Here is a 26,570-nt window from a genome sequence, read left to right on the forward strand (position 1 = left end):
TATGAAATCCCCCCCCCAATTTTTCTGTATAGTTATGAAATCCCCCCAATTTTTCAATATGCTTAATTCATGTTTTTATTAAAATGTAAATGACTTTAAGATTTGGTACATGTTGACTCAATTCAAGCTGAATGATTTTTGTTTTTAAATAAAAGCTGGACATGGTTGTAAATTGACTGACATGCGCCTATATGATCATTTGTTCAATATTGAGATTTAAATCTTTATTAGCATCAATTGGAGTTTGCTCTACTTGGCAAAGACCATGCGTTTTCGTTATCAATTTTCAAAACATTTGAACTAAAACTACGTCATCAAGAAATATTTTTTTCTTTTTTTCACACTGCCTACTAGAGCATTTTAGAGCGGGAGACCCAACGCGGCCCACTCTGAAGGGCCGTGAGTGAAGCGGTCGTATGTGATTAAACAGGGAAGGAGTTATGGTTTGTACAGGTGGTGACGGATGATGGAAATGGGGTAAGTCACCGCCTGCGGACACGGGGTAGTCGTCACCTTTAGGAGAGCATCGCCGACAAGTCCCTTATTCCCCCAAACTTTGTCGCCCAGTAGCTTGGCTTACAGGAGTGCGCCACACATCCGACATCAAGAAACCTTCCACAAATGTTTTGATTTTAAAATAAAATAATAAATATTTGAAATTGGAACCAGTATCCATCTACAAAATAGGGAGCTTTCTGTTGGGGGAGGATCTAAGATTCGTGAGATAAGTGTCTAGCTTTTCCGAAATTCAAACTCGTGCACTGCACCTGCGGTCAGGGCCGGAAATAAGAAAAAAAATTTATGGTACATGTATCCAGTGACGTCCCCTTTGACTTCAAAATTTATGACATAAATTTTATGTCCACTGGATTGAGCAAAAATAGTGTCACATTTTCATAGTTAATCTATCAAAACTTCGGGAAGTTTTTAATAAAATTATGGAGCATTTTAAAATTTTATTGGACAATGTCCAGTAGGACATTGGACATGGTCCAATAAAATGTGCTTATTTCCGGCCCAGCCCAGAGAGAATTTAGAAGGGGAGTGGAAGGCCCCCTTTGACTCTATTAAACGTGATGACGCCCAAACAAGATGTCGCGTTGAGCTTTTTGGGGTAGGCGAGTTTCCGGTCACGTGTTCTAAAATCTATCTATTACAAACGCATCATACCGGAAATCGACCTGCCTAGATAACGTTTAGCAGACGACGTTGCGCTACATTCCAAACCACCCCTTCCACTCCCCTTTTAAATTCTCTCTGCCCAGCCTGCGGTTTTTACCTGCGAACGTCACGTGACGTTATCGACTCTTGAGTCTTTCTTGACTTCATAACATATATCGCCGAATGATTTACTTTGAAGACTTAAATAATAATTATTGCAGCTAAGTATTATTTGGTGATCTAAGCAAGATCACATTTATTGTAGTTTTTTTAGCTATATCTTTAATCTAATTATTCTCTTGTAGTGTAAAACAACTCGGGGCCAGTTCCCAGTTGTTCTCAAACTTCTCATATTATTAAGCCTTGTACTGTACAGCGTTAAAGTTGCTAACTGCTTGCAGCACTTGCTAAACTATAACGTTTTTAATTTTTCATTCTCTAAATTTTAAGTTTCCCTTTACTTTATTTTACTAGGTTGTAAATTATTATAAACTATCGCAATTCAACATTGTTAAGCCTATTCACTTTAAATAATTTTTTGATCCAAGCAAGATCACTATCTTCTAAATTTTTATTTTAAACTATCCTATCTATTTCTGTACATTTATAATAATAACACTAACGAAATAAGTTATTCCTCAAACATTATAGTGTATTTTGATAAGTTGAACTAAACAGAGTTATAAAATGGCTTCAAATGACAAAGAATCACCGAAAGAAAGAATGAGGAGATTACGCCAGAATTCAGAATATAAAGAAAAAGAAAATGCACGTCGCCGACAAATGTATGCTGAAAAAAAGAAAAAAAATAACAACTCTACATTCGATAGTCCTTTAACAAACCTTTCAAAGCACCAGGACTGCTCAACATTCCAAGGTCCCCCAATATTTGATGGCTCTTCAACTAGCCAAGGTCCCCCAATAATTGATGGCTCTTCAACTAGCCAAGGTCCCCCAATAATTGATGGCTCTTCAACTAGCCAAGGTCCCCCAATAATTGATGGCTCTGCAACAAGCCAAGGTCCGCCAATTTTTGATGGCTCTGCAACAAGCCAAGGTCCCCCAATATTTGATGGCCCTTCAACAAGCCAAGGTCCCCCAATATTTGATGGCCCTTCAACAAGTCAAGGGCCCCCAATTTTTTATGGCCCTTCAACAAGTCAAGGGCCCCCAATTTTTTATGGCCCTTCAACAAGTCAAGGGCCCCCAATTTTTTATGGCCCTTCAACAAGTCAAGGGCCCCCAATTTTTTATGGCCCTTCAACAAGTCAAGGGCCCCCAATTTTTTATGGCCCTTCAACAAGTCAAGGGCCCCCAATTTTTTATGGCCCTTCAACAAGCCAAGGGCCCCCAATTTTTCATGGCCCTTCAACAAACCAAGGGCCCCCAATTTTTCATGGCCCTTCAACAAACCAAGGGCCCCCAATTTTTTATGGCCCTTCAACTAGCCAAGGTCCCCCAATTTTTTATGGCCCTTCAACTAGCCATGGCCCCACAAATAGTACTATTCCGTCTAAGTTGGAGAGAGATAGAAGGTCTAAAAAATTAAGAAGGGGAAATGAAGCCTATGCTCAAGCTGAAAATCAAAGAGATAATTTGTCGAGACAGAATAGACGTCTAGATTCCAATTATATACAAAGTGAAATCCAGAGAGACTATCGTACAAGACAAATTAGGCGTCAAGATCCGTTCTACGCTGAATCTGAATTACAGAGAGACAACTCTAGAAGGCAAATTAGACGTGAAGGTTCTGTCCAGAGGGAGCTTATAAGAGATCATGAAAGAAGAACCTTTGGAAAACAAGATCCACAATATTATGAAAATACCTATCTCCAAAATATATTGGGTGGTCCAGATCATGTATGCGAATGCTGTTCTGGACTAGTTTTCCTTACTTCTGTTAAAAGAATAGACTAAGCTAAATACTTAGCAGTTGAAGGAATACGTCAAAACGTGCTACCGTCGCATATTTTGTTGTGTAGTTCTTGCCACAGCTGTATTTCTCGAAAGAAAGTACCACCACTCTCTAAAGAAAATGGCTACATTTTTCCCGAATTACCTTCAGAGTTGAAAAATCTAACGGAACTGGAGTATAGAATGATATCTCCTCGATTACCATTTATGCAGATAAGAAAACTAGGAGTTGATCAGCAAAGAGGCATTCGCGGTAATGTCGTAAATGTACCCGTTTCAATCGACTCTTCAGTTTCAATTCTACCCAGAAGTCCCAGTGACACTCAAGTTGTTCAAATTAAACTCATGAGGAAGAAGGAATATCAACACCACTATATGTTTGAAACCGTTCGTCCCAGAAAAATTATGGATGCCTTAAAGTTCCTAATAACAACTCCGCTATATTTAAAACATGAAGTTACAGTTCCAGATGACGTGGCTTTGGAATTCAGCCAATCAAATAGCATAGATTTCGTATCAAATGAAGAAGACATGCCAATTGTAGCAAGCAACACACCCTCTATTGGTAGAGATCTACGAGAGAATGCTGTAGCAGAACCTCAACAAGTACTTGACAGCGACGAGGAATGGGACGAAATTGATGAAGAAACTCCATTAAATAATGGCAACAGAGATACCCTTTTGCTTTCTTCTGAAGATCTAATTACACCTCAGATTGAAAGTATTGCTTATGCGCCTGGAGAAGGGCAGAGACCACAATCTATTCTTTATGATGAAGACTCTGAATACCTTTCTTTCCCGCAAATTTACGCTGGCCAAACCTTGATGCTACCACCGAAGGCAACATACACACAACAAATAAAATGGGAGTTCAGATGCAGCGACAGGCGTTGTGCTTCGAATATTCCGAAAATATGTTATTCCTATGTTAAATTAGTATCGTCAAAACTACGAAGCGCTACTAATATTTGCATGAGAAAAACAAAGTCCAAAGCCGGCCAACCATACACAGCGGGAGCATTAACAGCACCTGGAAGTTTGGATTCCTTGGTGAAACACGATGATGGTTACAAAGTTTTAGAAAGCGTCAGATCTTCCCCTGGCTATTTACAACAACGTGAGAAAGATCTTTTGGCTATGGTTCGTCAACTTGGTAATCCTACGTGGTTCCTCACTTTGAGTGCGGCTGAGTCGAAATGGGAAGAGCTTTTGGAGTCCTTGTGCATCATTGCCGGACACCCGCGAGACACTGCGAAAGAATATGTCAAAACCTTGGGATTTATGGAGAGAGCTAAGCTTATCAACGAGGACCCTGTCACCTGCAGCAGATATTTTGATTATCGTCTGAGAGAATTTTTCAAGTTTCTACGAAGCAAGGAGTCACCGATTGGTACCATTGATGATTACTATATTAGAATTGAGTTCCAAATGAGGGGATCACCACACGCTCATATTCTCCTCTGGAATAAAAACGCTCCACAATTGAGAACCGATAACTCCAATCTGGAAGAGGTTATCATATTCATTGATTCCAACATTACTTGCTCGAAGGGGGATGGAAGTGAAAAATGGAACAACTTGGTCAAGCTGCAAACCCACAAGCATTCCAAAACCTGTCGTAAGAAGAATGATAGTGGACAGTCATCGTGTCGTTTTGGAATACCTTTTCCTCCAATGGGAAGAACCATTATTTACGACCCTTCTAAACGTGATGAAATCGAAAACGTTGAAGAGGTTGAAGCCTTAAGCAAATTGGTGCGAAATGCTATCGAGAAATTGTGTGTTGAAACTGCACCGGAAACATTTGAAGAATTTTTGGAAACTCTGAGCGTGACGGAAGAGGAATATATTGCAGCTGTAACTTATCCAATTAGAAGGTGCACTGTACTTCTTAAAAGATCACCAAAAGAAATTAGAATCAATCCATACAACAAGAAGATTTTGGAGTTATGGAACGCTAATATGGATCTCCAATACGTCTTAGACCCGTACGCCTGTCTCATGTATATCGTTTCCTACATTGGTAAAGCCCAAAAGGGTATGTCAATGCTTCTCAGAGAAGCTTTCAAAGACGCAAAAAATAAAGGCAGTGGTATAAAAGAGAGATTAAAGGTTATTGCTAATAAATTCATTCATTGTGAAGAAATTAGCGCCCAAGAATGCTGCTACATACTTCTTTCCATACCAATTTGTCGGAGCAGTCGTGCTCACGTTTTCATAAACACTTCACCACCAGAAGAGAGGGTGCACATTCTGAAAAGGCCATCTGAATTGGAATTATTGCCCGATGATAGTACTGACGTTTTTTCTGATGGCATCATCGAGCACTACGTTGCGAGACCGGATGAACTGGAAAATCTCAGTCTAGCCGCTTTCGCCTCATGGTATGAGTTTTCCCGAACCAAACGCAATAGAAGAACCCAAAATTTGAACGAAGATGAAGACCAAGAAATTGAAACGACTTCTGTGGAAACGTCTCTTGAGCTGAAAGATTCTTCAGGATACGTCAGGAAAAGGATGCAGGCCAAAGTAATCAGATTCAAAAAGTACAGTATGGTAAAAGATCTCAAAAATTACTGTCGAGTGGAACTGATGTTATTTTTACCTTGGCGTTGTGAGGAAACCGAATTACTAGAAGCTAACGTTGAAGAAATCTATGAAGCCCATAAGCTGGAAATATCTCAAGCTAGAAGGGAATTTATAAGTGAAATTGATGATTTGGATCTGGACCAAATGATTCAAGAAGTAAGAGAAAACCAACATACAAATGAAGTTCAAAATATTCAACCTATGATTGAACATCAAAACGAACGTGACAGAAGTTTCACTTTGGATGATCCACAATATTATGTCAACTCTCTTCAAGAAGCTGTTTGTGACATAACTTCTGATATTCAACAGACAAGCACTGCCGATTTCACTCCAACAATTACTCTGGTGAACCATGAAGAATATTACAGCATGCTTCGAAAACTTAACTTGAAGCAGCGAGAGATTTTTTACTACGTGCTTAATCATTTCAAAACATCTCAAGAAGAACCTTTGAGGATTCTCATTACAGGGGGTGCTGGTGTTGGAAAAAGTCTCTTGATTCAAGCCATTTTTGAGGCCGTATCCAGACATGAAAAGAACAGGCCTGGTGCTGATCCATCACGATTATCCGTTTTAAGAACAGCGTTCACCGGTAAAGCGGCTTTTAATATTGATGGTGTCACTCTTCACTCTGCCTTTAACTTGCCAACTAATCAATTTTCCGGCAAGATGAACCCTTTGGACAATGACACTTTGAACAGAAAAAGGTGTTCTCTTTTAGGCCTGAAACTTCTGATAATAGATGAAATATCTATGTGTGGAGCCAAAATCTTCAATTATATTAATGTAAGAGCCCAACAAATCTTCGGATCTTCAAAGCATTTTGGTGGTATTTCAGTTATTCTCGTGGGAGACTACAACCAATTACCACCTGTTGGGGATAATTACACATTCATGCCCTTAAAGGAGAAGAATAACCCCTATGCGGCGCTAATTGGAAGTCCACTGTGGGAAGAATTTAAGCTGTATGAGCTTGACGAAATTATGAGACAAAAAGATGACAAAATATTCGCTATGGCTTTAAATCGAATGTCCATGGGAGAGATGACACCCGCCGACATCGATTTGTTTCGAAGCCTGGAAACATCTATTTCAAGACCTCTGCCTCTGGAATCCCTTCATTTGTTTGCAACAAATGATGAAGTAAATGCGTTTAATGAATTAAAGCTATGTTCACAGAATGCTGAAAAGGTATGCTCAGTTGCATTTGACTCGGCTACGGGTGACGCTAGCAATGAAATCAAAACAAGAATTCTTGAAGCAGTAAAAACCTTGAAAACCCAAGAAACCAGCGGTTTACCAAGAGAATTAAGTCTAATGGTTGGTATCAGGTACATGATCACCAACAATTTGAACACTGCCGATGGCCTAGTAAATGGTGCAACTGGAAGATTACGAAAAATACAGTATAGTCAAAATCGAAAAGGTGAACAGGTCCCTGTTCGAGTTTGGATCGAATTTAATGATGAAAAGACTGGAAAAGAGACTAGAGCGCAGTTTCAAGGATTAATGGCAGCCAATAACATTAACGAATTATGGACGCCTATTGAGAAGATCGTTAGAAGTTTCACCAGACGATCAGGACAGAAAAACATCTACGTATCAAGAAAGCAGTATCCTCTAGTAATTGCCGAAGCTATTACGGTACACAAGAGTCAAGGAGACACATACTCCGAAGTAGTTGTTCATCTCGGTCAAAAGAGAAGTATTAAAAGGTCTCAATTATACGTTGCCTGTAGTAGAGCCAAAACTTCAAACGGTTTGTTCATCGTGGGAAAGTTCACAGCGCCTAAACCAGTGGTTAAAAGTAAAGACGCTGTTGCCTTAGAGATGGAGCGACTTCGAAAAGATTGTCCATTGATTCTATCTATTTTGGATAAAAGAATATCTATTTATGTACATAACGTACAGTCTTTAAATTGCCATTTACCGGATGTCATCTCAGATCTCAAAATAATGGAATCAGATATGGTATTTCTAGTGGAAACCTGGGCCAAAGAGGCTGACAATTTTAAAATCCCTGGATTTTCTGAGCTAAATGGTATTCGACTTCCTCTTGAGTCTCGACGAAAACCATATGGAGTATCAGCTTACATCAAAGAAAATGTAACTCACACCAGGATCCGTCGGTACACTGCCGAACCGTCAAGAACCTGTCATATTGAATGCTTGTGGTTTTCTGGAATGTTAGGCGATTTATGCCTTTCTGTCCTAGCACTTTACTGTTCACCACATTGCAACATTCGAGACATAATATATGGTATTGGAAAATGTGTGGCGGACTATTATGATGAAGATATTCCCAGCGTCATTGTTGGCGACTTCAACATTAACCTTCTTGAGACATCGTCTCTTGAATCTCTGAAACTAGTTGATTTCTTCTCTGATAATGGGTTTCAACTTTTACAAGGTCTCAGCTTGAAGCAATCAACTGATGGTGGTACTCAACTTGATTTGGCATTTGCTGATGAAAAATTTTCCACCCTTTTCAGCGCTAGTTATCGAGAATGTTACTATTCTTATCATAAAGGAATATGTTTACATTTGAAATAACCCAGAAGCTATGACATGAAAGATTATGATCTGATGAAACTACAAGGTCAACAGTAATCTTGATGAAACTACAAGTTCAACAGTAATCTTGATGAAACTACAAAGTCAACACTGATCATGTTGAAACTATAAGGTCAACAGTGATCTTGATGAAACTACAAGGTCAATAGTCATCTTGATGAAACTACATGATCATCAGTGATATGGGTCAAACTACAAGATTAACAGTCCAACACATTTTTTAGAAGAAACTTCAAGATCTATGCTATCCAAATGAATTCACAACTACAAAGTCAATGGTGGGCTTGGGATCCTTGAGAAAGACACCCATATAAGGCTTGGTATCCTTGAGAAAGACACCCATATAAGGCTTGGGATCCTTGACAATGACACCCATATAAGGCTTGGGATTCTTGAGAAAGACACCCATAATAGATTTGGGATTCTTTAAAAGAAGTCCACATACATGCTAATAAATCAACCGTAGTTAAGTTTGAACAACTTGATCTGCCGTATGCAGATGAAACTGCAACGACAAGTTAAATGGTTAACTTGGGATCCTTGAGAAAGACACCCATATATATGGCTTGGTATCTATGAGAAAGACGCCCATATATATGTGGCTTAAGATCTATGAGAAAGACGCCCATATATATGTGGCTTAAAATCTTTGAGAAAGACGCCCATATATATGGCTTCAGATCCTTGAGAAAGACACCCATATATATGGCTTGGGATCTTTGAGAAAAACCCCCATATATATGGCTTGGGATCTTTGAGAAAGACACCAATATAAGGCTTGGGATCCTTGAGAAAGACACCCATATAAGGCTTGGGATCCTTGAGAAAGACACCAATATAAGGCTTGGGATCCTTGAGAAAGACACCCATATAAGGCTTGGGATCCTTGAGAAAAACACCCATATAAGGCTTGGGATTTTTGAGAAAGACACCCAAATAAGGCTTGGGATCCTTGAGAAAGACACCCAAATAAGGCTTGGGATCCTTGAGAAAGACACCCAAATAAGGCTTGGGATCCTTGAGAAAGACACCCAAATAAGGCTTGGGATCCTTGAGAAAGACACCCATATATAAGGCTTGGGAACCTTGAGAAAGACTACCATTTAAGCTTCATCAGGTCCTAGAAAAAGAGATCTGCTAATATGCTTCTACATCAACGCTTGATCGAACTACTAGATAACAACGTTCCGGATTAAACTACAACATAAACAGTAAGTTTAAACAACCTGATCAACAGTAGGTTGTAAGATAGCCAACACTGCAAATGATTTTTTCACAAATCATGAACGCTGGATTTCTAAAGCGTTCATGCACAAATAGAGGAGTCAAGGCCCCCCAACGAGGGAAGCATTTCGAAACAAGAAAACTACTGATATTCCAGTTTAATTTGAATTAGTAAGCAGTTAATCTAACAATTTTGTTAAAGAAATCTGCTGATGCATACTTCTTAATCATTAGACAGGTTTTTCTATTAGGATGGTACCCTATTTCAAGACAACATGACTGGGGGCTAATTCTACGCTATGGTTGTATATTGGAATAAGCGTGCAATCATTGAATAATTTTGGCTCCCAGTCATATATATTATCCTACAAATATTAGGTTCCACTTCACTCATAGGACAGAAATTTGTTAGTTACTTATTTAATTAAACTGTAAAGCAAATTCTTACTAGATTGATTTTAAATAAATAAATAAGTTTAATGTGCAAAATAATGATACAGGTGTTGTATTTGCGAGATTTTGCACAGTTTGTTTCATTCTAATAGGAATGCTATTTTATAAACAGTGAAAAGATAACCGAAAATTATAAATTAGCCGGGGTCATTTTATGATGAATATAGTAATACTAATTCTAGTCACTAGAGGGCGGTAAAAAGTGTAATCTGGCCGGGGCCATCTTGTTTTCTTAAGCATGCCTTTAAGTTTCAATTAAAAAGAAAAATTAATATCTGAACCTTAAGTCAAGTGATAACCTCAGTCTTATCGATACTTTTTTAAGTCTTGATTCTAATCAAGACATTTTTGACTAATATCTGCAACTTCAGTCTTAATTGTTTATTAATTTATTTTAATGTTGAAACCGGGGTTGATTTTAGCCATTATTTCATCGCGTATTCCCTCATACCATAGAATCGGCAGTATAATTAAATTTCCGATTCCGTCATACCATATAGACCCAGAGCCAGTGGCCTGGATCTTACCTCATAAAGTACAAAAGGTCTGACCGTTGGAATGAGTTCAGTTTTGATGCTCATTAATAGATTTGGCCGTCTAACGCGTCACAGCTGGGGCATTTGAGGGGGGTGGGGTCATGTTTGACCCTAATGAGCTATGATTTCTTAACTCATGAGGTACATGAATAAAAAAGGTGGCAAATATTAGAACTGGAAATGGCGATTCCAAATATATGAAATCTGACGTCATCAAAGGGGGCCATCAATAAATCAGACGGGGGTTAAAATGGTCGAATGAGGTATGAATTCTTACCTCATGAGGTATGAATTCTTACCTCATGAGGTACATGTATGAATCCGGTGTTGTTTGATAGACCTGGTCGTGCTAAATAACAGAATATAAAATCTGACTTTAAAATACGCGGCTTAGGTTTATTCTGACGGCCTGATTCTTGCGTCAGACTATGACAACTTCGTTCCTCATAAAGCTAGATTCCCACTCGACCGAAAAAAAACCGGCGCAAATCACGCAGCATACGGTAGAAATTTTACCTTACGCTGTAGACTGTTCACACTACGACTGAATCTGAAGTTTGGCGGTAGATATTTTTGGGTCACGTGACAAATTAGAGTGGTTTCCATAACATTTATTTCGCACTCTGAATTGGTATCTCTGTCCAATTGTCGCTTAGATCGTACAAGAAAGTATATTTTCTAGCCTCCTCAATAAAGACTTCCTTAATAGCATCTTACCTCTATATACTTCCATTAGATACATTTTTCTTTCTTCGTGGCATGTTTCCGACCCAAAAAAAAATACATGGTGGCTATCAATCTATCTAGCGTATGCGTGCACTCTTGATATTTATGACGTAGTCAGTGGGATAATTTCATTGGCTGAGACACCGGCGTAACGCCGAATACGACCGAAAAATAGAACACAACTTGCGCCCGGCCGGGCGGAAATTCCGTCGGGCTCGGCGTAAAGATTTTTCGGTCGAACCCCTTTCTGCCGGGTCTCCGTCGTGATTTCCGTCGAGTGCGAGTCTAGCTTAAATGTAGCAGGTGATATATTGTAAAATCAGCTCCACCGATGTCAGGTACATTAAACTTAACTTGTTTGAGCGAGTTTTCGAGGTAATGTGGTGAAAAACTTTTGACTGTGATAAATGAAATGAATTTAAATTGGCATCATTTAATAATAGAGCTATTTCAATTCGGGGGTAAGGAGAGTTTTTGAGGCAGGGTTTCGCCAGTCTCTGCCTAGGTGCCTTATTGTGCGCGAAATTTAGATTAGAGTTCTACAGCACGGAGGGAGGGTGAAAATCGGCTCCGTTTATTGGCAGGCCCAACTGCGACGTTTCCCCCTTCAACTGATATAGCTCTATGCAGGCACATTTTATTTCACACTCATTCAGTGAAACCTTCTAACGTTAAATTATTATTTAATGCAAATAAAGATACAAAAATGTTACATTTTAAACGTCATCTGGTTCATCATCCGAATCAGTCTGATAATCAATATATACGGTTTCATCGTCATAGTCACCCTTCCTCCGTGTGGGCCACTGTAAAACTCTTTGCTAAATTTCGCGCACAATAAGGCACCTAGGCGGGTTCTGACGAAACCCCGACTCAAAAACTCTCCTTACCCCTGAATTGAAATAGCTCTATTATTAAATGATGCCAATTTAAATTCATCTCAATTATCACAGTCAAAAATATTTCACCACATTACCTCGATAGAAACAGAGGCAACTCGCTCAAACAAGTTAAGTTTAATGTACTTGACATCAGTGGGGCTGATTTTACAATATATAACCTGCTACATTTAAGCTAGACTCGCACTCGACGGAAATCACGACGGAGACCCGGCAGAAATGGGTTAGACCGAAAAATCTTTACGCCGAGCCCGACGGAATTTCCGCTCGACCGGGCGCAAGTTGTGTTCTATTTTTCGGTCGTGTTCGGCGTTACGCCGGTGTCTCAGCCAATGAAATTATCCCACTGACTACGTCATAAATATCAAGAGTGCACGCATACGCTAGATAGATTGATAGCCACCATGTATTTTTTTTTGGTCGGAAACATGCCACGAAGAAAGAAAAATGTATCTAATGGAAGTATATAGAGGTAAGATGCTAATAAGGAAGTCTTTATTGAGGAGGTTAGAAAATATACTTTCTTGTACGATCTAAGCGACAATTGGACAGAGATACCAATTCAGAGTGCGAAATAAATGTTATGGAAACCACTCTAATCTGTCACGTGACCCAAAAATATCTACCGCCAAACTTCAGATTCAGTCGTAGTGTGAACAGTCTACAGCGTAAGGTAAAATTTCTACCGTATGCTGCGTGATTTGCGCCAGTTTTTTTCGGTGGAGTGGGAATCTAGCTTTATGAGGCACGAAGTTGTCATAGTCTGACGCAAGAATCAGGTCGTCAGATTAATCCTAAGCCGCGTATTTTCCAGTCAGATTTTATATTCTGTTATTTAGCACGACCAGATCTATCAAACAACACCGGATTCATACATGTACCTCATGAGGTAAGAATTCATACCTCATCCGACCTTTTTAACCCCCGTCTGATTTATTGATGGCCCCCTTTGATGACGTCAGATTTCATATATTTGGAATCGCCATTTCCAGTTCTATTATTTGCCACCTTTTTTATTCATGTACCTCATGAGGTAAGAAATCATACCTCATTAGGGTCAAACATGACCCCGCCCCCCTCAAATGCCCCAGCTGTGACGCGTAAGACGGCCAAATCTATTAATGAGCATCAAAACTGAACTCATTCCAATGGTCAGACCTTTTGTACTTTATGAGGTAAGATCCAGGCCACTGGCTCTTGGTCTAATAGAATCCCTCGCAGATCATTCTTAAAGACTGTTTTAATGCCATTGTTCCAACAACATTTAAATACGGATATTGCTCTTAACTTTCACGTTCAACATATATGACTGTCTTATTCTGGCAGTTGGTGAAATAGGCAAATTGTGGTAAACGTGACTATAAATAAACTAACTACCAATAATTTGGGAAAGGTAGCAATATTTTGGTAGAAAAACATCCAATTTAGTATTATCGTTCTCAATGGGGCAATTTGATAATAATTTGAAAGCAATAACCGGCGCAAATTTAGTGCAACATCGCTCCTTTGGTACTGTTAGAGATTTTCTCCTCTGTGTATTTTTGCAAAAGCTGGCATAAGCTGCTTAAAGGTCCGCCCTCGTGTTGACTTCTAGTTGGTTTCTGACTTTGGTATTGAAAAATTGCTGGGTAGAATATTAGGCACCGTGTTAGGGCAGACAATGGAACTGTTTAGCTTTAGCATTAAGCATTGGAAATAACTATTTATTTATACTTATGAAATGAATCGTGAAATTACGTGTTGTCAGCTATTTAGGTCTTGAGTACAGTAATTTAATAACTATAAAAATTATGGTCAATAATTTTATTCAAGAAAAGAGTTCTTTAATGAATAATTATAACATTATCTGGAATTTTGAAGTTACCTTTTGTTTTATAATTCCTCGTGAATCATTAAAGAATTAAATAACATTATGAATATTTAGTTTTTTTTGAGCATTTTTAAAGCTTTAAACACGTATGATGATGTTCTGTTAATGCACAAAAGATTTATTTTATGTACACTTTTGGTTTGGTATAGCTGCATTTATTTACAGCCTTTAATTTAGGCTTAAATTACCATGGTTGATTTGTTATTATAAATTATATTATAAATTTTTTTTCTAGTAATAGTTTTTGTTTTCCATGTTTAAGCTAATAGTTGCGTATTTTATAAGGTTTTATTCGTAGCTTCCGAAGGAAAATTTAATTTTTGTCTCCAGAGTGGTTTTTAAAATAATTAGTGATTTGTTCTCGTAAAATTTTCAATTCAGTGGTAAATGTAAGTTTCACTATGGAATCATTGAAGAGATTAATGAAATTTTCAAAGACAATCATACGTGAAGGATGGACTTAAAAGTCCAACATTAATGTTGAATGCCTATAATAATTTTGATAATCTCTCAAGTGAAATATTCTATTTTTAAAAAGTGTTTATTTACATTTAATCCTAGGACTCATAAATTTTGAATTTATAATAGTCTAGTTGTCAGGAAAACAGTAATTTTTTTGTCTCCTATAATGGGGGGAGGGGTGTCTTTGTTCAATCACCTTTAACATTTTTAAAGATGCTTTTTAAAAGCGTACTGATATGTTGATGTAAAATATGAATTGTTCAGATGCCAGGGTTGGCAACTACCTATCCAGTCCGGTTTAAACCACCTGGTTTAATCCGGATTAATCCACTTAAAAAAATCCACCTAAAATATCCGGCTTAATTATGAATGGGGAAAAATCAATTTTGTGCCATAAAAATAATTAAAATACAACCAGAAACAAGGCAAAAATATATGAAGCGACAACTAAAGATTATTTATTATGAATGATAAAACTAATAGTTATGTTACCGGTTACTGTCCAGTTACAGCTTACAATATTTTTCCAGTATTACTCGAACTTAAAGCATAGCGTTGGTTTCAGTGGACAAGTTGACTTTCCTTACGAACTCCAGTTTTGGCTTGGGAAAGCTAGAAACATTTGTGGGCGGAATTTATACGTGCATGTATAAATCCCGCCCACTAGCCTTTGCCAAGCCAAACCCGGAGTTTATAAGGAAAGTCCCCTTGTAAGGGATCCACTGGAGCCGCGCTAGTGTTAGGCTCGTGCACTCAGGAAAGAAATTGATTTCATGAAAACATTTTATCAGTTAAACTAGCAGACTATTTTATATTGGAATCGGGACTAGGGGTCGGGGAGTGCCCCAAAACTAAAATAAGAGCTCAACAGAAGTACTTTGCCTTCAAAAAACCTAAAATAACTCGTGTTTTTAAAAAATCCGGATAAATCCAATAAAATCCGGATAAATCCAATAAAAACCACTGGTCTGGATTTTATTCAAATTATCCGGATTTTTGCCAACCCTGTCAGATGCCCTTTAATTGTTAGTGATAATTCTAATTCATTTCACAAACATTTTTCTTATTCATTATTATTGCATGATAGCGTTAGTGGTTAATGAGTGAGTGTCATTAATTGGCATCTTTAATTACCGATTTCATCGAGGTTCTTTTGTTTGTCAAACCTTCATTGCGATGGTTTTAACTATGAAGTTTCAATGCAAATTGAATTGCGAAGATTTTAATGGCGAAGCTTCAATGCAAATTGAATTGCGATGGTTTTAATTATGAAGTTTCAATGCAAATTGAATTTTGATGGTTTGAATTACGAAGTTTCAATGCAAATTGAATTGCGATGGTTTTAATTACGAAGTTTCAATGCAAATTGAATTGCGATGGTTTTAATTACGAAGTTTCAATGCAAATTGAATTGCGATGGTTTGAATTACGAAGTTTCAATGCAAATTGAATTGATAGTCCACGGTGATGAAAGATTAACGAGTGAAGTAATTGAGGTTTAATCGGGTGGTGAAGGAGGGGGGATTTGGGGTGTTTCACCACCCTCGGACACGGGGTAGTCAGTTCCTGTAGGGTAGGCACTCTGACAAGTCCCTTATTCCCTCAAAACTTTGTCGCCCAGAAGCTAGGCTTACAGGAGTGAGCTAAACTTCCGACAGTACATATACAGCCGTTATTAGGCAACTTTTGTTTGATGAAGTTATTTTGCGAATCCTTTTACGAGCTTCTATTTTGTTTGTGGACCAATTGCCAAGTCGTACAGGAGTTATGTAGCGAAGTTGAAGCATTGGGATATATTTTTTGGAATTGGTATAGTTGAAGCCAACACAAAGGTTGTTTCTTTGTACATCTTTGTTGTTCTTAATCCAAAGTCACTTTCACTCTTTGAACGTGCCAATCCAAAGCGTCTGAATATCAGTAGAGAAATTGAATATGGATATTTCTTGATATGTCGTCTCTGTCGTATGTCTTGCTGGGTTTTTTTTTCCAAAATGATAGTTCGGGAAGTTCTATTGGTCATCGTATTTTTCAACTGTACATTTTAAGTATTTTATATTACTCGTGTTGGCTATGATGAAATATCTTTCTGTTGGTGCATGTTGATACGATAGGAAATTACTGATTTGTCGAAAGAATGTTGTACTTGGTTATATTAGTTGTGTAAATGGCGGGGGGGGGGCGGGTTGAAGTAAAACTTTACCATTTACTGGCTATTATATGTTCATTTAAATATAAAATTTTAGGCTATGTTTTTAAAATTTTGTCACGCAACTGTTAGCTTAAACTTAAAGAACACTGCTGTTTTATAATCATTATTTTGTGCATGGGTTACCAAAAAGACAATGAAATGGTTATTAAACTTTAAATGTATTTTAAAAATTTTCCAGAAAATTTTTGCAAATTCTACCCCTGTTGATTTATAGGAAACGTCACCTGTCACGCAGATAGATAACCGTAGCTGTTTAGAAACACTAAGAGAATATGCAAAACTTCCTGGAATATTTTGATTGAAAAGAATAGTTTACTTATTTTTTATTTATGGGGGCAATGTCTATATTTTTTTGGTGACGACAATAGTGAAAAGTTCTATTACACTTTAAAATCAATTTCTACACAAAGTGTAGTGTTAGTTAATCAGACAATTAAATTAGTTTATATATTTCTTAGCCAAAATACTATTACTGGTATATTATACAAAAACTATACAAGGAAAAGGATTTAATAAAATATATTATTTAAATATAAAATTTAAGCTATTTGGGTGTTCTGGTTGTAATTACTTAAAATTAGTTTAGATTTTTTAACTTTTTAAAATGAGTAATGTATAAATTTAAAGAGTGTCTTAACGTTAAAAAATGAAGAGCGTTGGCAATGAAGTTGTGAAACTGATATTTAGTGAACCCTTTGAAAAAATAAATTGGAATTGATATTGGTTTAAAATTTGGATACTAGTGTCTAAATTTCAGTTCAACAAGTCTGTTCAGTTTTAAGTAGCCTTTTTACGAGCTTACTTAGAAATTAAATTTCATTGCAACGCTTTACTAACAGGGGTTACGCTTTTAGTTTTTTTACCTCTTGGAAATTCTATAATTAAAGCAAGATTCGTGGTTTTTTTTCTCTCGTAGCAATAGCTAGGCCCTACAACCCTCAATCCGCTCCCTTTTAACAGCTATTGCCAAGACAACTCCGAAATGAACCTTGAACCAACGTAAACCTTAAACTTTCTCGAGGGCCGATAATTTTACCTAGTCATGAATTAATCTTAAGGTAATATGAAACTATTCATATTACTCTATTCATATATCTCTGTCAGGACGTGAAACCATCTGATTCGTAACATTAATTTTAGGGTTTACTACGGGTTCATTTTTTTAGGAATCTGGGCGCTTAACATTCCCTTTAAAATGTCTATACTCTTTCCAAAAGCAGAACAGTGACGTCAGTCAAGTTACTGACGAGTCTCTCTCTTTTTCTAATCATAGTATCGCTGACCTCGTACCAGCCGTTGTCTTTTTTCACAAAGTTCACATAATGTCCCTCGGCTAACGATTCACCTTTAAGAATAATCACCCCTTTAGTTTTAAAAAGCATCTTGTTCATTGTGACTTTTTGATTTTCGAAACTCGATATTTTGGTCGAAATCTTAATTGGTCGACCATCTTTGTAATCGCCACGTAGAAGACACAGAAATACGTACTTTCCGCTGGATATCAATACATCACGCTCTTGTATTGTAGGATTATCACAAAATACGCATCGCATTTCTGTTAATCTCATCCTTTTTTCTAAAGATTTCCAATCAATTTTATCTCGGTTTTCTAGTGGAAGATTGAAAATGTTGCTTTGAACAATGTTTTCCGAATTTTGTTCAACTTGACATTTGGGGCATTTGGTAACGTTTCGAGACTTTGACCAAAAAAGATCTTTTAGAGCCTTAGAGTAATCGGCTTCCATTTCTTGGCTTAGTGTCGTCAAGAGCACCATCAAAAATTCACTGGCGTCTTGTTGCTCATTTAGCGAAAAGTGATTACCAACAGCTATTCTCAGTTCCAACCCTTTACGGCTAAAACTACCTTGAGAACTCTCGATGTCGTTTATTGCGTTACTGAGGCAGCGTAAAACTGGTTTTTCTACGAATGATCCGTTGTAAGATTTGACCAATTCTCTTAATTCGGGCACTAATAACAGTAGTTGCAAAACGCTATTTGAATAGCATGTTACTTGATCATCGTTATTTAAACCTTTCACGGGAAAACTATCCAAACTCTGTTGGTCCTTCCTTTTCTTCTTTGGCATTTCCTGCGCCGTCTCGTCACATCTCTCTTCCTCGCCTTCTAAAAGGCTTTTAGATAGAGTAGGTGCACTTCTTTTTCTACCTCGGCTTTGTTTTGACTCCGTTATTTTCAATAGAGGCAGATCTGGCCTATATTTTTTGCGAAGCCTGTTATATTCCATAATGGCTCGTCCATCCGCCTTAATTTTAGTCGGATCGAACTGTAATAGATGGATTCCGGCTAAAGACGTCACTCTTGATAAAGCAACGTACGCCATGCCGGTTCCGAATAAATTCGGACCTAAATCCATAATGGCGCATTTTAAACTCATGCCTTGGCTTTTGTGTATCGTAATAGCGTACGCCAGGATGACGGGAAACTGGGACCGCTTAATGTAAATTTTTGCCATGAGCAAAAATTTAACGCTAATTTTCTCAACTAAAAAATCGGGGATATCGTCGTCGTTATTCGGTTCGCGATCTACTCTGAGAAAAATACCAGTAACGTTTCCTTGTTTGTCCTTCTTGAATCCAGTAACGAAACCCATCGTACCATTAACAACGCCTTTTTCAAAACTGATATTCCTTCTGAACATTATTCGGCAGCCAACGCAAAGAAGTAACTTGCTCTCCAAACCGCCCGTTTTGGACGGTTCGTTTTGTAGCTTTTGCAGCCTCCCGAGAATGTTTTTATTCATTTTTTTTTTGTCACAGTCTGCCATTCTATTCTGACAAGGAATGCTTTCAACTTTCTCGCCGCTTTTTCGCAGCATTTCAAAGTTGAATTTTTCGCACATGGCTAATTTAGGCATCAAACAAGTTGGTTGAAACCCTTCATTGGACAGCTTAATGAAAAGCTCCATAGCCACCTCGATGTTTATTCCTCCCTCAACCAATCTAGTTTCTAAGGTTGCTTCATCAGCTTCGGAAATATTTCCAATTCTAACTCTGCTTAGAATGTCGCCGTAACTTTGGTCGTTGGCTTGTCTAACATTTTGAGTTAGTTCATCGTATTTAAAAAACTTCCAAAGATCACTTCCTCCGATGAAATTGAATCTAAGTCTGGTTTCTTCGGAAGTGATTTTGATAAACGCGGGATTTCCTTGAACCGGAGGCAATTGGAAAAAGTCTCCCAAAACAAGGATAAATACAACTCCACCAAATGGTTGGTTCATTTCCCAAAATTCGTTCAGCCTCAAGTGAACGTGAGTCAGTAACACCGACGAGACCATAGAAATTTCATCAATAATTAACAGTTTTAAATTTCCCAAAGTTGCTTTCATAATGCTCTTGTTGTCAGAACTCAGGGAATGGTATTCGGCGATACGCCCATGATCTACTGGCAACATTAGTAATCTGTGTAATGGTACGCCATTAACATTCAATGCTGCCAAACCCTATGGCGCGGCAATTGCCACGCTAGCAGGATTTTGAAAGCGTCGCCTTACGGCGGTGGCGAGAGTGTCTATAAGAAACGATTTGCCAGTGCCACCAGGTCCCGACACAAAAAGGCACTTGTTTCCAGATTTTTCTCCCTCTTGGGAGAAGTGATCCATGATGTGATCATAAATTCTCCTTTGATCCGAGTTTAGTAACGCCACATTGTCAACAACAGTCTCGAAATTCATTTCCATGGCAGCTTCCACATCAGCCATCGCATGTTCGGTTTCGATAACGATTTCCTTCCCTTGCAGTGCATTTTCATCGTCGTCACTTTCAGCCTCCGAAATTATGGTTTCTGGCTTTTTCTCTCCTTTTTGGAAGCCTTCCGTTTCTTTTCAACTTCTTTGGACACCGAGAGTTTCTCGTGATATTCTCTCATATCTTTTAACACTGAATGCGAGTTTTCGAAAGCATCCGCGAAGGTTTCAAACTCGCCCAATAGCTCATTTTCGTCGCGCCACGGTTTGAAGAGGATCAGTAGAGCGTGACAATACTTTTCTTTCTCCTCTATCGGGTCGTGAATGAAGTGCTCTACTATGTAGGGCTTAATTCTCTTTCTCATGAAACCCAGATTGTTTTTCAACACGATTACACTCGCATTTTTCTAGACACCTTCAGAGTGCTTCGCATAATCGTAAAACTGACCAAATTCCCGCAAACTAAGATTTTCCAAGCTGTCTGGACGATTCGGATACTTGTCGTCGACGAACCCTTTTTGGCAAGTGTCCTTGCTTTCGGGGTCAGTTTCCCTCAAACGTGCGAGTTCCTTGTAACCTTTCAAAGCTCTCGATCGGTTTTCTTTCAAGTTTGTGTTTATAAATTTAGTGCTCTCGGATTTATTGTAAAGGTCTTGGCCCAACATAAGATCCATAGCTTCGTATATACCTACTGACATAGAAGTCAGTGATTTCAATCTATAGGCAAATAATCTTTTGGACAAACTTTCGTGCCCTAACTCGGCAAAAGTTTGGTCCATGTCAGCCCGGTCTCCCTTTGTCACGTACGCCGTAACATAGTTTGCCACTATTTCCGATTTGTCAGCGACAAATTGCAAATCCATGTTGGCTTTGGAAGCCAAAAGTAGCGCGGGATTGTAATCATTGATTAAAACTTCGTGCTGTTTTCTCGGCAAGTCGTACAGTCGTTTCTGCACCTTTTTCATTTTACGGTGACGAGTAACTGATCTAACGGAATTCATAGTGGCAACGTTTGTTACGTTTCGAGGGAAACCGTAACGACACACTTTCAATCCTTTTTTAGAATTTTTCACCTTCTTATAACAACTGGAGGTGCATTTGTGTGTTTGAAATTTTTTTACCAGCCGGTGCAGTTCCGGACTTACCGATGCGCTTGGCATCGAACACGTGACGTGTTTTTGCACGTAATCCAAAATAGTCTCGGTCGAAGAAGTTCCGATCTTTGGAGCGTCTTTGGCCCACAATAGCATGTGGTAGTGAGGTAAACCTCGTGATTGGTATTCAACCCGCCAAAAATGATGTTCTATCATGCCAAGAACTGGATTTTGCTTACACAAAACAAAGTTGTTTAGGAGCGTACGAACTTTGTTGTGAAAGTGCAAATTAACGCTATGTGGGTCGAAATTCAACAATTCAGCCACCGTCTTCGATTCTACTGCTGGAACGTCTGAATTAATTTTTCTCAAGTAATCGTGCAGTTCCAAATCATCGTATTCGGCCGGATTAAAAGTCAAGAGCCACGTGGGAGGACCAAATTCCCGTATCATCGCCAAAACGCACCTAAGGACCTTGTACCAGTAGTCCTTAGTTCCTCGAATATGGCCAAAGAAAGCGGTTAAATTACTCTCAAGTTCTTTATCGCCAGATTCAACGCGACTGAGCAAGTTTTCAACACCAATTTCCATGGGTTTTTTAACACGAAGAACGTAGTTCAAACTGCTAGAGATCGCCTTCATTTCGCATTCTTGATAAGAATGAAACATATAGGCGTAATCTCGTCTAAAAATGGGACTTTTGTTCAAAAGACGAGATAAACGATACTCTGTTTCAGTTAATTTCCCAAATGGTCTATCATCGTGCTTGCCGTAGCGACCCTGAGGGAACAAATGAACGAAGCTCATGTATTCCAGTTTTTTGTCCCAAGTGCTAACCGGCTCGGCTTCGACGCGCTTCATTTGGTAAGTACCCAATAAATCGTTCGGTGGTTGGACGTTCACCGGATGAATAGAGTAGTGATCGTACAGATCATTGGCTTCGTATTCGGAAAGTTTTCGCAACAAAGCATCGGGCTGCGTTAAAATTGCGTAGGCGTCGTCTGCTGCAAGGTTCAAGTGATTTTCACCCTGCACGCCCATATTTGAAGCGTTTTGGCCAGCTTGCATGTCGTGACCGCTATTCACCGCTTCCATTGGAAGCGCAGCGGGAGCACGTGGCACCGCATCACAGCCATCGTTGATCAGCGCTAGTGGATCTGTCACGCTCAGTAATTCATCGGGAGTCAATGAATTTTCTCCGCCATCAAGATTTTGCGTCCCACAAATATAATCCAGATTCATTGCCGAAATATCAATGTCTTTGTAAAATGGATTAATTTTTTTTAGCACACTGAATGCTTTCCACACTTTTTCGAGGCAAACAACCTGCTGCCAAACCTTTTTGTCCGCAGTGGGAACGCCATTTACCAAGATATGCAGTTCGTGATTTTTGGGCAATGTCTTGGGAATCATCTTAAAATTTTTCTCCACTGGTATTGGAAGATAAATTACTCTTCTTTTTAAAGCTTTAACCGTACCAAACTGCATGTTGGAATTGGTTTTGGTGCCTAACCACACCACAGTGTGGAACGGCTTCACAAGCTGAATTAAAACTTTCTCAAACATGTTTAAAGAGGGGACATCTGGCGGAGGATTGTCAACGGCCAAGTTGTTCAGAAAACATCTAATGGGAACTTTACCCTTTCCCAAATCCGTGGCGCAGTAACGACATAGAAGCATGTCTGCTTCTCTCGTGTCGGAATTATTCATTATCCAACCAGCCTTTAAAATCAAATAGGCCTCGTTATCAAAAACGGCACTGTTTACCAGTTTTTCTACCGCTCTTAAATCAGATTTTTTCAGTAATCTTAAACAGCAGTCGCAGGGTGTATCGTGAAATTCGTTGGTATGTAGCATTGCCCGAGCGAATTGATTCTCGTAAAGACTCAAGATTTCATTTTCATCGAGACTCGGCCGAGGAGCGTTAACGCTTCCTGTAGGAGCATCGTTTTGTTCCTTATTCAAATTTTTTCCACGTGTGACAAGGATTTTTCTCAATTCCGCCATGACTTTTGTCAGAGACTCGTAATCACCATGTTCAATTTCAGTTGAAATTTTAGTTAAAGCGTTGAGCAACGCTTTGACGCGATAAATATTATTCAGAATACTTCTAATTCCCGAATAATGAGGAGCGAGTTCAGCGAAAGAACGCAAATGACTTTGGCACTCTTCGGTATCAGCGCAGTAAGCAGTGTGTTATAGAAACGGAACTATTTTCACGACTATTTCGTCCCCATCTGGTGGTATAGACACGTTTGATTTTGCGCAAAATGGTTTTCTTAATTCGCAAAGGTCCAAATCTGACTCAAAAATTTTAGTCAAAGATTTTTCATTGGCAGTCGCAACTGTGTTTACGAAAGCTAGTACTTTCGAAATGGCTTGACTTCTAACTTTGCAAATATGACTGCATTCCCAATAAACTGTTTTGGTTTGGGTTTCAATGAACCCATCTTCGTTGATCACTAAATTTGCTTTGGGGTTCTTCTCCTCATTCTCAACAACGTTGAAAAGATTCGTAACAACCCCCGACTCATTAATTTGTAAGACTCGTTCAATGACATGAGTTTTGTCATTGTTTCTTATTTCAACGAAATTTCCCATTTCATCAACAAACAGTTCTTTAGTCGAATTGGAAGCACGGTCTCTCAGAACCTTTCGTACACTACCATCAGAATTCAATTGAAAAATTTTGGTATAGCGTGACTCTTCGTCATTTTTCAGTATTCTGCCATTATTCCCAATTGCATAATAGGTAATTCATTGAAAATAGGCTTCTTTTAGGCTACTGTGAAGCCTTTTCCCACCCACAACTTCCGTCAAATTGTCACAAGTGACTGACCCAATTTCTTTGATTTTTTTGACAAAATCCTTAAATTCGCTAACCATCCCTGATAGTTGGGCGTGGTATGCCGAATACATTTGCCTTTTCAAATGCAATATTTTACCAGCTAACAATTGGCATTTTAGCTTGTAAGAGACAAATTTGGTGCATCTTTTACTAGTCTCACCGTCAAAAGACTTCAATACTGCCAGCTTTTCAGTTAAACGTGTGACTAGAAACCGTTTGTAACTTTCGGCTATAAATTTCTTGTTTTTCGTCTTGAAAATCCCCGCATTAAGGAGTCTTTTCACAAAGACAAATTTATCCCGTTTATTTGGTTTTCTATTTTTTGAGCGCAAATTAGCGTCTCCACCTGGCGGCATAGTTCTCTTTGGTTTTTTCCCTGTCTCAAGTAGAGATTTACGCTCCACATAGTTTCTCTTAAACAACGCCTTGTTTTTAAGATAGTACCGTTTACACTTAAGTTTGTTAGTTTTATCATCTTTCAATGATTTACTCTGAACTTGCGATTTTAACTTGGCTTCCGCTCTTCTTTTTTGCATTACTAAGCGCATATATATTTTCTTTTGTTGTTTTCGAGAAACCATTTCGAATATTCGTAAAGAAATATAACACAGTTCTGTATTTTTGAAACAGTTCTTAATTCCACACATCAATTTTCAACTTGTGTTTGCAAAGAACCTGAATTAGCTCTTGCACAAAGAACACCTTTGATCCGGAAAGAAATACAATAAAGCGTTGCACAAAGAACGCTTTGGAACCACAAAGCTATCCAATAAAGCGTTGCACAAAGAACGTTTTGGAACCACAAAACTATCCAATAAAGCGTTGCACAAAGAACGTTTTGGAACCACAAAGCTATCCAATAAAGCGTTGCACAAAGAACACTTTGGAACCACAAAGAAGTACAATTATATACACTCTTAAATAAAAACAACATACAGTGAAATGTAATAAAAAGTATTAGGCTTAACGTGAAGGGAAAAAAGAATAAAAATTAAACAAGAGAAAAAATGTAAATAATTTAATACAGACGTTGTAAAGTAATGGAACTAATAAAAGCAGTTATTAACCCTTAAAAGATTAATTAGAAATGAAATTAATTGTAAGTCTTAGTAGTAGCAGAGGAAAATGTGTTGGAGAATACGTACCAAAAGTCCAAAACACCGAAAGGCACCCGAAAACGTGGCGCACTGGAACATAAAAAAGGCTTAGTTAAAAAGTCACAGTTGTGTACAGGACCGAAAATAAGCACAAGAACATTTATAGGCTGGGCCGGAAATAAGCACAGGACACTGGACATTGTGCAATAAAATTTTAAAATGTCCCTAAATAGTTTTAAAAACACAGGGCGGCTCCTTTATGGAGCTCGGCATTCACACAAATATTTAAATTTTTAATCATTATTATTACTCCTCTTTTATTTTACACTGTCAGTGCATAGCCCACTCGATCACGCGCTCCACGACGGAGGAGTGCGTGATCGAGTGGGCTATAGTCAGTGTCTCAACTTTCAAATTTTAAGGAACGAAAGTGAGTTCTATGCCGAAATTTATTTAAGAATTAATTTTCTTTTATTTGTTTTTAAGCTAAGTCATATATTTAACAACTTGAAGGTTTATTTATATGAATTAGTTTGAAAATAGATAGTAAGCACTTTCTAACGTTAATTGTGATTTTTTTTTTAATTCCTTGTTAATCGGCCAAGGCTTATAAAATGGACAGTTGGCATATAACCGGCAACGTTTACGTTACAAATAATGACGGCGGTCGTGGTGGTCGAGGCGGTCGCGGTGGTCGAGGCGGTCGTGGTGGTCGAGGCGGTCGCGGTGGTCGAGGCGGTCGCGGTAAACGTGGGGGGCGTCCGCGAATATGCTACTTATGCAAAGAAGCAGGGCATATTATTAGAAATTGCCCTGCCCTCAAAGGTAGGGATCCTTTTTTTAGAAGCTGTTAGTTTGACCATGGATAAAGAATGCGCGTGAGGGAATTTGTTTTCACGCTATAGGATAGGCAACTCCCTATCTCGAACGACAGCTAATTCTGTATACACTCTGTTACAACAACGGTTGTCAGAACGCGAAAAGCTAAGTCTCAATATGTAACGTAGCTTTTTACGCGTTGACAAAAGACGAGGAAAATAAGAATCTTCAGGATTTAAAATATCCGCGAATTTTTTTAGCTCGAGTGCATGGACCTCTAGGCCTTAGGCAATTTCACACGTATTTGAAACCAAGGCCTAAAGGTCCGTGCAGGCGACGGCGTGCACTGGAAGTAAGGAACTCGCGTCTCGCGCATATTTTAAACGTG

General features: G+C 38.5%; 1 protein-coding gene across 1 annotated transcript; it reads left to right on the forward strand.

Annotated features, from left to right (window-relative positions):
• The first annotated feature begins 2,161 nt into the window (after positions 1–2,161).
• On the forward strand, positions 2,162–7,943 carry LOC149673100 (uncharacterized). The gene is made up of 3 exons (XM_089840207.1): positions 2,162–2,678; positions 3,227–7,344; positions 7,407–7,943. Exons 1-3 carry the CDS (start codon positions 2,162–2,164, stop codon positions 7,407–7,409), a joined length of 4,638 nt encoding a protein of 1,545 aa, XP_089696333.1. The 3' UTR covers positions 7,410–7,943.
• Positions 7,944–26,570: the final 18,627 nt, after the last annotated feature.

The sequence above is a fragment of the Phalangium opilio genome, unplaced genomic scaffold, assembly GCF_054372755.1.
Source record: "Phalangium opilio isolate 3A_F unplaced genomic scaffold, DU_Popi_V2 ptg000053l_1, whole genome shotgun sequence".
In the NCBI taxonomy this organism is placed as follows: domain Eukaryota; kingdom Metazoa; phylum Arthropoda; class Arachnida; order Opiliones; family Phalangiidae; genus Phalangium; species Phalangium opilio.